The sequence below is a fragment of the Cyclopterus lumpus genome, chromosome 3, assembly GCF_009769545.1.
Source record: "Cyclopterus lumpus isolate fCycLum1 chromosome 3, fCycLum1.pri, whole genome shotgun sequence".
Classification (NCBI taxonomy): Eukaryota; Metazoa; Chordata; class Actinopteri; order Perciformes; family Cyclopteridae; genus Cyclopterus; species Cyclopterus lumpus.
Window position 1 is genome coordinate 17,956,951 of NC_046968.1, and position 12,267 is coordinate 17,969,217.

A 12,267-nucleotide genomic window follows, 5' to 3' on the forward strand; every position below is an offset into this window, starting at 1 on the left:
AAGTTGTGGCTTGTACAGTCTGTTCCAAAATGTTCTTCAAAAAGACTTGAATTAAATGGGTTTTTTTATGTGCAATTTTGAAATGTAATGTGTTTTGCTTATTGTTACTGCACACTTTGTGTGTATAACTTTCACTGTGCAGAATAATGTTACGTGCAGATTTTGATACTCAAAGGTTGTTTTCAAAGTCATCAGCTGAAGGGGTAAACTATCTCTGAGCTGCCTGAAATCTGATGTATGACATCTCAGCTAGTTTGTAAGCCAATCACGGCCCATTATTCAACTTACACAAGTGTGACATGGAAACTTCAAATCTCTACTGCACATGTCTGGAAGGGATCTTTAACGAAAAGACAACAGGGGGTGACAAGCAACATGAGCTGCAATTTTGTTTAACTTTGACAATTTATATAGAGACAGTTTCCTGTCCGTCCCTGTGTTTCAGCTGAGCTATAGATTCAAATATTTGTTTAACTTTTTGTACCTTTAAGGCTAATTCAATTAAAGAGCAGCTGTGGAATTAACTGTGTGGAAACCAAAATATAAATGTAGTACTCCTGTGTGTGTGTGTGCCTGTGTGTGTGTGTGTGTGCGTGTGTGTGTGTGTATTTGTGTGTGTGTGTGTGTGTGTGTGTGTGTGTGTGTGTGTGTGTGTGTGTGTGTGTGTGTGTGTGTGTGTGTTGCTGCCAGCCCTGTGTGGCGGTCCAACCTACTAGACAAATATAAACACTTCCCCTTGTAAGGCAAGATAATACTGCCACTGATTAGCGTGTGTGTGTGTGTGTGTGTGTGTGTGTGTGTGTGTGTGTGTGTGTGTGTGTGTGTGTGTGTGTGTGTTAACACCGCAGGAAACAGTGCCTGTGTCCTGCCAGGAGCCTTTTTTATTTTTCAATCTTTCTTTCTCCATCCTCATTCATTTCCTTCTCAGTCTTTCTGATGCCTCTCACTTACTTGTGCAGCATCAGGCTATGACATTAAACGTTCCCTTTACGATATTCAGGGAATTCATTGAGCACCAAACAGCTGTAAAGATATATTGGAGTCATGTCTACCTGAACAGAGAGTGAAGTCGCTCTCCCTCTGTGTGTGTTGTAACCTAGCTTCTTGTTGCTTTGTTTACATGTCCGGGCCGGCCACATGTGCATGTTAAGTCCCTGTTTGTGTGCCCCACTGGCTAGCTATTAGACGCTGCTGTGCCCATACAGCAATTGTAGCTGATAACATCGTCCCGACCAACAGCATTCACCGTCCGGTTCCCCGAGGTTAGCTATGTCAGCACTATTCACGTTTGCACTGTTTGTGCTGTTAACACAGTTAGCTGCTCGCGGCCGTCATTATGTTGAGAGCCATGTGGAGGCAACCCCTTAATCACAGATCTTCTCTGAATTCTGCTTAGGGCTACTTTAATTATGTGTGTGTGTGTGTGTGTGTGTGTGTGTGTGTGTGTGTGTGTGTGTGTGTGTGTGTGTGTGTGTGTGTGTGTGTGTGTGTGTGTGTGTGTGTGTGTGCGTGTGTGAGTGTACGAGAAAGAGACTCCTAAGGAATGCTCTTAGTGATGTTGTAGTAGCTGTGAACAGGAAATGGATTCCGAGAGACAGGAAGTAACTTCGTTGAGAGAGGAAGTGTTTGCCAGCATCCGCCCTCTGTCTGCTGGATTGGGAAGGAAGGAGAGAGGGTTGCTGTGGAGGGGGAGGGGGAGGGGAGAAAAACGAAATAGAGACTTAGAATAGGATAAAGAAACCTTTTAAAGAAAATACTAAACTAAAATGACACTGTCCTGATGACTGCTGGGGTATTGGACATAATGCACAACATAAACATCACAACCTGCGAAGCAGAGGTCAAGCACAAGTGTAAGATTGGCTTGTAGCTCCGTGAGCTAAACACTCAACAAAGTCACAACTGTTTGCTGTGCTGGCTCCTCAATGGTGGAACGAGCTCCCCATTGACATCAGGACAGCAGAAAGTCTCTACACCTTCCGTCGCAAACTAAAAACACATCTTTTTCGACTATACCTTGAATAGGGAAGGAAACGCTGTAGTAGCACTTCAATAATATTCTGCTACACTTTTGGGAAATACCTTTGTTGTCAAGTCAATTTTATATAACAACATTTCACAAATTAGCCTCAAAGGGCATTCAAATCTGTACAGCAGATGAAGCCCTCCCCAAAAATAAACCTCTAAGGGGGAACAAAATGGGGGGGGGGGGGACTTAAGAAAAGCAATATGGAGGAATGACAGAAATATCTAAAAATCTAATAAATAAAATAAAAAATATATAGAACATATATAATATTTTCAATCTGAATGACAGATTGAAAATATTTAGGACTAAAATAAAACGGTCCTTTCGTTTGGTGCAGAAAAACTTGACTTCAACCCCATCAAACACCTGTCCACCGACTGTGAGCCAGACCTTATCGTCCTACATCAGTGTTAGACCTCACTAATTCTCTCGTGTCTGAACGTGAGCAAATCTCTGCAGACTTGTTTCCAAAATCTTCTGGAGAAAGTGTAAAAGCAGCAGATTAATGCTCATGGTTCATGAATGAAATGTGCAACAGTCTGTTCAGGTGTCTACATACTTCTGGCCATGTAGTGTAGTGTAGTGAGTTACACGACACTCTGAAGTATAGGTCACCTCCTCGTTCTCACACTCCACAGGGAACTCAGTCTTGAGACAGAAGTTGCTGCATGTATGGAGGTTATAACATGTGTCACACTCTTAAAAACTCCCTAAAGACGATAGAGATTGTTTGAGGTGAAAGGTCAGCGGTGTGTGTGTGTTCCTGGATGCATGCCTGTCTTGGTAAGTGGCTGAGGAAGTTTGCAGAGTTCAGAGCAACACACACACACACACACACACACACACACACACACACACACACACACGCAGTCCATCTTTGACACATTGCCTCTGTTTTGTCACCAACATGACTTCTCTGGACTTGTTCCCAACTGTCACTCCGTCTCTAAAGACAAGGAAAGTCTGACTCAGACGAGGTAGAGAGTAAAAGCTAAAGATTATAACTGGAACTTTTACTGTAAACAGCCAACTAACACTAACCCAGTCCGCTAATCGCTCGGTGGAGACGAATACACTGAAAATGAACTTTTGTACTCAGATGAATAGTACACAAAAAGTCAGCTCTGTCGAGGCATGTTGTTTTGAGGGAGAAAGTTTAAAGTGTGCGTGCGTGCGTGCGTGCGTGAGTGCGTGCATGCGGAGATGGCACTCGATGGACAGATGGTCTTTTGTGACTCCTGACACCTGCCAGCTGCTGCTCTGCTCCTCTTCACCTCTTTTTCCTTCTCCTCTCACCTCATCATCTCTTTTCTTCTCTTCTCCTGCTCGGCTCTACTTGTCCTGCCTTTCTTCTTTAACTGCTTAAAGGCTACTGTATGAAGTGGAGCAGCGGTGGTTAGCTCGATGGTAACTAGAGGTCGACGGAATAACCTGCAGCGATAAGGATGTTTTACAAACTTCTTATTGGTGGAACTGGGCTCCAATGGCTGCACCGCCTCCATCAATCACATGGTGACACACATCATCGATTTGATAGGGGCTGCACACAGAAAGTCCATGTGTACCTTACATATATTTGAATGAAAGTTAACTTCAAGATAGCTTCATTCATAAATGATGAGGTTGCTGGTTATAGTATGGCCTCATTAATGATACTGAAAATAACTGCTGTTCTGCCAAAAGCATGCTGTCGCCGTTTAGCTAGCAAGCATGGTCGTTATAATCTGGCTAGCTGTGAAAGCAAGCCTAGCACGACTATGCGCCATATCGGATCATTTGAGGGCCACTTTTGCTGGAAATATGTGTGCGCACGTGATTACCGCTCCAAACCTTTGTTATGATATCGACCTCTAATTGTAACTTCAAGGTTTTAGGTTCAGATTCCTCAACAGTCTTACATTCCCTGAACACCAACCACCTGCTACTGTTGAGCAAGGCACAGCCACCTAGATACCACAGTGTCTGAAAGCAGAGTCGCTGTTGTCACTTTGAGAGGCAGGTTGCACAAAGCACTCAGCCAATCAAAAGAGAGGTCCGTTACACACTAATGTGGCTAAATCTGAAATGTTACAAATGTGTAACCACTAAAAACTGATATTTCTTTCTTTTCAAATGATGGTCTAAAGAAAAGGGTGTTTTGCAATGCTGAGGTTGACAATCATGTGATCACAGGCGTTTGACCAGTTTTTGAGGATCTGGACTTGCCGTCATAGTTTTCTTCTTTCATGTTTGTTCTGTAAACAACAAAGAATGCCAACAAAATAGCAGAAATCTGCTTGGCTGACATTGCACAATGCTGCTGGCTTAGCTTGATTGTGTCTGTGATTTTCAAACATGCAAAGATCTTGCTTTGCATGTCTGAAAATATGTGAATTCAACCTATGCTGATCACAGAAGCAGCATCGCATTTTATATTTCAAGCTAGGGTAACTGTGGCTTATTTTGAATAAACAGGCTGATAATTACACCACGAAACACCATTCACAATGGCAAATAGTAGAACTTAAAGAAACTGCAAATAATATATTATTCTTTTTATCAGAAAAAGACATCAGAACAATGATCACAATGACAGGATATCTGAGGGACATTAGAAAAAAACACCACAATAAAGTGGCCATACAAAAAGATCAGAAACACCTGGGCCCTATTTCTCGTACCTGGCTAACGTAGTTAGCGGGATCATTTTCCGGATGAGATTACACAAGTCAGGGTTTTTGGTTCCTCGTAGCAAGTTTGGCAAAATCACCATAGCAACACATCCAAAAATGTGAACCTGCTCCAGCGGAGACTCATTCAGTCTAGCTGGATAAGCTAGCCACTCCCCCTGAGAGCTATCGATTCTGCCCACAAGGAATCATTAATTAAAGACCTTCTCGAGCCGTACATTGAACACGAAACGCCGCAGCCGGTCTCAGACTGTATGCAGAGCCTTGTGGCACATTGTTCTACAGTGTTTAGAACACATTGTTCTACAGCGATGCAGAACATCGGAAAAGCTGCTGTATGCCGTGGTTTTGGTGAAACTCATGGATGTGTTCATTACGTTCCCTGGCCATGTCCGAGTAAATGCAATAAAGGTTCTATATGGTCATCTCCACATACATGAATATACACATATAATGTATATTATCTACTTGTTCTGAAAGAGTTGAGATAGTTATTTTAGATCTCATAGGATGATGCATGCCATTAAGCCAACTGCCAGCAGGCACATTTAAAGAATGAGGCCGATACATTTTCCCAACACTTATGCTGCGTTCACACCAAAAGCGTTGCGAGTAGATTCCATGAAAGTCAATGCACAGACGAATGGATGCGAATAAAGAGGATTTTCATCCAGTTATCTAACTTGGACGTAGTCTGTGAAAGTCACCGAGCTGTGTGAGCCTAGGGGTGATGTTATGTAAAAATATATATATATATATGATATTAATGTTATGAACCCAAACACGAGGGCCTTTGATGTTCCGACGTTTGTGGGATTTACACAACAAGTATAAAGCAGAAATAGTGGTTATTTCTTCCATGGTGGATGGCGGAAGTTATAACGGTTTCCATGGAGATAAGCCACGCCCCCTCTCCAGCTCATGAATGAATTAACGGGATGGTTTGAGCACGGATCAGCCTTTGAGAAACCGGGATAGCCTGATGTCAGTCATCGTGTTAATTTAAGCTGGCTATTAGGACATTTGATCGACTTAGTTGAGCCACGTACGAGAAATAGGGCCCTGAACTTCAATAAAAGACCAAAACAGAAAAGAAAAAGTACATTTTAGTAGATGTTTCAGCTCTTCTGAGGCTTAACCGCTAAGCTAGATGTGAGGCTAAAGAAAAATGTGACTCTTATTCTGCTGCACCAGAAAAATGACAACATAACATTGTTGTCACTTTATCAGGTTGACACACACATTAGCAAAATAAAAGCGCGAGGGAGGCCACTTTAAGATTTCAGTGATAGAAAAGGAAGACGCTTGGCGTCTGTTAGTTACTGTTTTCTTCACTAAATGGCAGCCAGGACATGTGATCGCTCAGAGCTGTTTAAGGAGAGGAGGGTTTTTTCCTCCTCATTCATGACATCACACGGATCTACAGTTGGAGGAAATGTTTGAAATAGGAAAAGAGGGTCTGCTGCTGGGTGTTGGTTTCCCTGCTGGGTGACACGTGGGTTTAAAGAAGTCCAGACTCACTCTCACAGCCTGAGAAAACATTTCTGTCTGCCCGTCTGACTGTCACTCTCACCTCCTCTCTGTCTCTGTGTGGGACAGTCAGTCGGTGCATGACAGCTGGCCGGCTGAGTGTGGATGCATATCTGTGAATGTGTAGGTATCTGGGTTTATGTGTGTGTGTGTGTGTCGCTCTCTTTGTGTGTGTGTGATCCTCAGAGGTCAGAGGTCAAGCTGTGGTTCACAGAGAGCCACGTTGTTCCCCTCCTAACAGGAAGGGAGGGCACTGTCCATATGCTGTCTTCACTCACACACACACACACACACACATATAGATTCACACTTTCACACACCATACAGATTGGTCACAAATTCCAGCTGGTACACACAAACACATACACACTCTGAGACACAATGTACACACTCATACATTGATGTAAACACTTGATTAACAAATATGAACAACTTCACACCACTCAAATGTCAACACGTGCACAAACACACACAGCAGCTCACACTATGTTGACACTATGCAGGTCAAATCTAATAAACATCTCTCCGTTTTGATCTTTCAGCCCACAAAGTGAATTATTTTCATTTTAACGGTAACGCGTGGTGTTTTTGACCACGAGTTGCACTGTAGAGCAATGTGTTTACAAGTGGTTCCATATATATATACATACATATATATATATATACATATACATACATATATATACATATATATATACATATACATACATATACATACATATATATATATATATACATATATATATATATATATACATATATACATATATATATATATACATATACACATATATATATACATATATATGTATATATATATACATATATATATACATATACATACATATATATATACACATATACATACATATATATATACACATATATATATACATATATATGTATATATATATACATATATATATATATGTATATATATATGTATATATAATACAAGAAGTAATATTAACAGCAGTGCCTCATAGAATAACATTAAAAGTAAGATACATAAAAATTAAAAAAAGGTAAACTAAAATAGAAAAAGAAACCATAAAGGTTGACCTTAGTTCCATAGATCATGTGGTGACAATGGAGCGAAACACTGTGAAATGTACTTAAAAGCTCAAGAAACAGTGGACCTTAACTTCTGGTCACCTGTGTTCACTTCTTTTAAATGGCATTACATCATGCAGCAGGTATTGTTTATTTGTCAGGATGACTATGAGCACATTATACATTCAGATAATTATGAACAGAAACAAAAAGAAATAGTTGAATCAACAAAATCAAGGAAAACTTTATCAAAACAACCTCAAAAGTGTGGACGCATGTGGTTTTCAAATGTAAACAGAGACCACATGAACTCTCAGAGCCAAAGCTGTTCAGGACAGCAGTGTGAACGTTTGGGACTCTGCTGTAAAATGAAGACACTAAACCTTCTGTCTCTGCTGCGTCGCCCTTCAAATACAAACACTTTCACTTCTCCAACACACTCACTGACACTTGTTTGGCTCTCTCTTGCTTATTAGACACTTCCCCTCAGATTACTTTATTCTTTCTGCCAGCAGGATGAAGACATACGCACGAAGGTATGCAGCCAGCTGCATACAGCTGTGTCCTCATATTCTTTGACGACATCTTTTATAGGCTTTAGAAAGTATGACATGCACATAAGGAAGGCAGAGGTTAGGATTCATTGTACGCGAACATAAAAAACAGCTGACAAGTTCACACACACACACACATTGTTAATATACATACAACATAGTAAGTTCTGAGCAGAACATGACGAGACGTGAGTGGGAGTGCATGTTGTGACTCCTAAAAACATAATCCATGGTTACAATCTCCTGTTGTTACTCTGCAACGATGTCTATCAATAGAGACCATATGGTGTATTGTCTTCCTTTGTGTCCTCATCATATCAATTTAAAAGAAATCTACAATGGTCTCATATAAATAAATCAACAGTAAACTGTTTGAGTCAGAGGAAATCAAACAGTAGCTCCACTGGATGCATGTGAATGGTTGTTGTAAAGTAAATAAAGATTCAGCGTCAATCTACTACTTTATTTGGGATAAAACTCATCTATTTATATGTAATACCATATATAGGTGGTAGTTTATCATACAAAACTGAAGTATGAAAAAAACGTCATCATTACATCACGTTTGCTTCTATTTTATTTATTCTAATTGTTCTCAATCTGGCGATAGAGTTGAGTGCAGATTGGATTATCTACACGTGTCTTATCACACGCCAAGAAGTCCTCCCAATACTTCTTACACTGACATAACACAGGATAAGCTCAGCACAGACCATTTGGAAGCTGTCCATGTAAAAACATCTCGATCATAGAAACCACTGAGCGGTGTTTCTGGATTGGATTTATAAATAATATTGGCATAACTGCTTCATTGTCCCTACAACACTCACTGAATAGAGTGTTTTGTGCTTTTGGCTCATTTCAAACAGCACAGAGAACACACACTCTTTAAACTGAACACAACAAATGGTTTGACAAGTTATGTTTGATTCTTGAATCTGCCTCGGTTGTCTTTTGGAGTTTTTATAGCAATACAAACAAAATAAAACTCCAATCAAGCAGTCACATTCCGTAACATCACTATTCCCAAGAAATACTGCTTTACTGGCATACACAAACCAATAAAATAATAGGTTGTTCTCACACCTCCCCATCTGGACCGATCATTTATCACGTTAATCACAACAAGCAGGTGGGAGGGAGGGGGCACACACACACGGAATGTTAAGACAAATGTTTAGTTTACACTGCACCTATTGTTGTTTACGTTCAGTTGCACATGTTGTTGTTTGGGGTAGTAAATCTGACATCAGCAATAACAATTACAGCAAAATTCCTTCTCCATCAAGTTATGGATATGTTGTCCTCAAAAGATTATTCCATATCACAAGGTTAATGGATACCAATCAGAATCTGGTTTATTACCAAGTAGTTTTCATGTATCCACATCGACGCAATATTTTCCCAGATGACAGCGAGAATAAGTCCACGAACAAATACATGTCTCTCACAAATCATTGTTCTGTCTGGAGATACGGTTTGCAAGTAGATATTAAACACATGTTAAACTGCTGTGATGAACTGTGTGCTTCATCATACTGCACAAGACAAATAAATAAACACTAGCGCCCCCAACGGTCTAATCCATGTGGCTGTGAAAACCTGATGTTTTTTAAGTGAAAAAAGTTAAAGAAATTAATCCTGCTTTGTTACATTAAATGATTATGGCATGCAGATATTACAATGTGGAAACACTATCAATCAGATGTATCTGTTGATGGCTTTCTTTCTCCAGATATGTAATTTAGATTTATTATTTAAAAGCAATGATAATTACTTATTTTAAGGAAATAGGAATGAGAATCAACTATACTGTTAGAAAATGTAAACTTCTGACAAACCCAATTCTAACAATATATATTCAAAATCACAACTCTAAAAATAGTTTGCTGTCCATTTATTTGCCTAATTATGCAATGTAAACTAATAGTCTTACTCCTAATTTCACAGTAATTTTGTTTGCACAATGTACAGTCTAGTGAGTGATGTGAACTAGTTCATTTTATTTGGAAAAAAATAGTCAAATCAGAAAACAGAATCATTTATTGGACAAGTACGTTGCCCATAGAAGGAATTTGACTCGGTAAACTGTCATGTAAAGGCTGGATAAAACAGAATTGTAAATTTACTTGTAGGTTCCACCAGTGTCTCCCACTTTGATCTTTTAATTACAAAACCTTGATTCTTAGAGGCCCTTTAAGCATGTTCAGTTGCCAGTTTATCAACTGGATTAGATTGGGTGAGTTACATTAACATGCAGAGAGCGCCCTCTGCTGGGTATCACTGGATCTAAAATCTGTAGATCTCAAGACAGTGAGAACAATGTCATCAACAACTCAATCAAACCCTATCCAGTGAAATCCAAAGAAACAAATATGAACACCTCCAAGGTATGAATCAAGTTATAAGAGTAGGGTTTTTTAGAACATTTAGAGGGATTGAGGTGGGACTGTAGATGAAGGAAACCATCTGAGTATTAAAAATCAGTTAAAAAAGGGACAGAGTTAGATTTATTGGCTTTATTATTTACAGTACATTTAAAAAAGGTAAACTACCAATACTATTAGCTGACGTTGCTGTTGTGTAGTTACTAATTAAATTATGATGGATGCTCAAAAAGCACATTTTGGAATAATTGTCTTTGTCTTCTTTTCACAGGGAATGAACGTTGTATTCTTTACAAACAGCCAAAACTGACTGTCAAAGTACACAAAAAGTCTCAACAGAAGCCTTGGCCTTGAGGAAAAGTTGCTGATAATGTTCTACAATATTTACATAGTTTGTAGCATTAATTCATTAATGATGCATCATCTGTTTATAAAATTAAACAGATTTAAGTTCAGCTTAATGAGGCGCCTTGTTGCAGACCTCCCCGACAGCATCCTGCAGCTTCTTAACGGACTCCATCACTAGCCGGAAACTGTCATGGAAGCTGCCGTTACCTTCCTTCACCCAGGCCGCCTGGAGCTCTTTGACCCATGTCAGAATCCCATCCAGCTGTTTCTGCACCTCTCTCTGCTCCTCCAACTCAGCTAGCAGGGCTTGCCTGGCACATACTTCTGCTTCGTAGGCTCTCTGGAGGTCAGCAATGGACGACTCTCGCCTCAGCACCTCCTTGGGGGAGCAGGACCACAGACATTAGATACATTCCCTGTTTTCAACAACATATGCATAGATTATAAGTATAAATACTATATTTGATAACAAATGCACTGTAAGAATAAACATATAATCATCAATACTGATCAAACCCTAAAAGAACTGGGGCAACAGACACAAATAGGAATACATAAAAAGGTGTCACATTGACATTTAAATCAAGTGAGGAACGTCTTTTGATGCCAACAACAGATACTAAGGTTAGCTTTCAGACATCAGCAGCACAAAGACACAAACACCTGTCATACTTAGGTCATGCGAGACAAACTGAGCCATCTCCCTGAAAGTGAAGTGAGTTAAAATTATTTTGTCAAACTCTAAATACGTTTTTTTGATCAATTTAAAAACTCTTTGATAATTCCTTCTCACTGATCTCAAATATACACATATATATATATAATATATAATGATTTAATAATAAAGCTTGTGACAGAGAGAAAGTATATGTTTTATATATATATACATACATACATACATACATATATACATACATACATACATGTATATATAACGGCATAGAATAAAAGGTGAACGTTTTATGTTCCAATTATTTACAGTAATGTACACTATTTAGCTATGAGTAACGTTCACGTTATAAAGGCTTAATAACAATATGACGAACTGTATTGAACTACTTCTCCACCCACCTGAATGTGTTGGGGGTAGCTCTTGTGTAACTGGTCCTCCGGCAGGAGGACATTCGGCGGCACGGAGAGGCAGCGGTCGGCCAGCAGCGCGTCCATCCGCTCGGATAGCTGCTTGAACCGCTCCTCCAGGAATTGCTGCAGCTTCCGGCTGCACTCCCTGGCCCGGGACCGGAGGAGCTCCTCCGCCTCGGCCGACTCGCCTTTGCTCAGCTGCCTCACGCACACCTGCTCAACGACGAGTAAAATGTCGCACAGGCTTTCCTGGAAGGCGCTGTAGACCCGCAGCATACATGTATGCGGGGTGAAGCCGAAAAACTGTGTCTCGTACAACTTTAAAGTCGACGGAGGCATCCTGTCCGCCTCTTCATCGACCTCTCCGCGGACATCAGTCTCCATCTTTTCCCGGGTTTCCCGCGCGCTGTTGAATCGCTGACGTTTACTCTTCTTCTTCTTCCTCTTCTTCTTCCTCTTCTTCTTGGAACGTTGTAAAACAACGAGGTGGCGCTCTGTCGCCATCTACTGGTACGGAATGGTACCGCGCTTTACAGGAGCACGGTCCAGAGCTAGATGCTGCTTGTCTCGGCCGCATACCCCCCTTTTATTTTATTAAATATTTATTAAAGAAC

At 40.3% G+C, this 12,267-nt stretch overlaps 1 protein-coding gene across 2 annotated transcripts; it reads right to left on the reverse strand.

Annotated features, from left to right (window-relative positions):
• Positions 1–1,518: 1,518 nt before the first annotated feature.
• Positions 1,519–12,101, reverse strand: mis12 (MIS12 kinetochore complex component). Of its 2 annotated transcripts, XM_034525520.1 has the most exons (3): positions 11,642–12,101; positions 10,778–10,949; positions 1,519–1,679 (listed from the first exon to the last, which is right to left on the reverse strand). In XM_034525520.1, exons 1-3 carry the CDS (start codon positions 12,035–12,037, stop codon positions 1,537–1,539), a joined length of 711 nt encoding a protein of 236 aa, XP_034381411.1. In that variant the 5' UTR covers positions 12,038–12,101; the 3' UTR covers positions 1,519–1,536. The 2 variants fall into 2 exon arrangements, with proteins under 2 accessions (XP_034381411.1, XP_034381419.1); XM_034525528.1 differs by lacking the exon at positions 1,519–1,679 and having other exon boundaries at positions 10,340–10,949.
• Between the last annotated feature and the right edge of the window lie 166 nt (positions 12,102–12,267).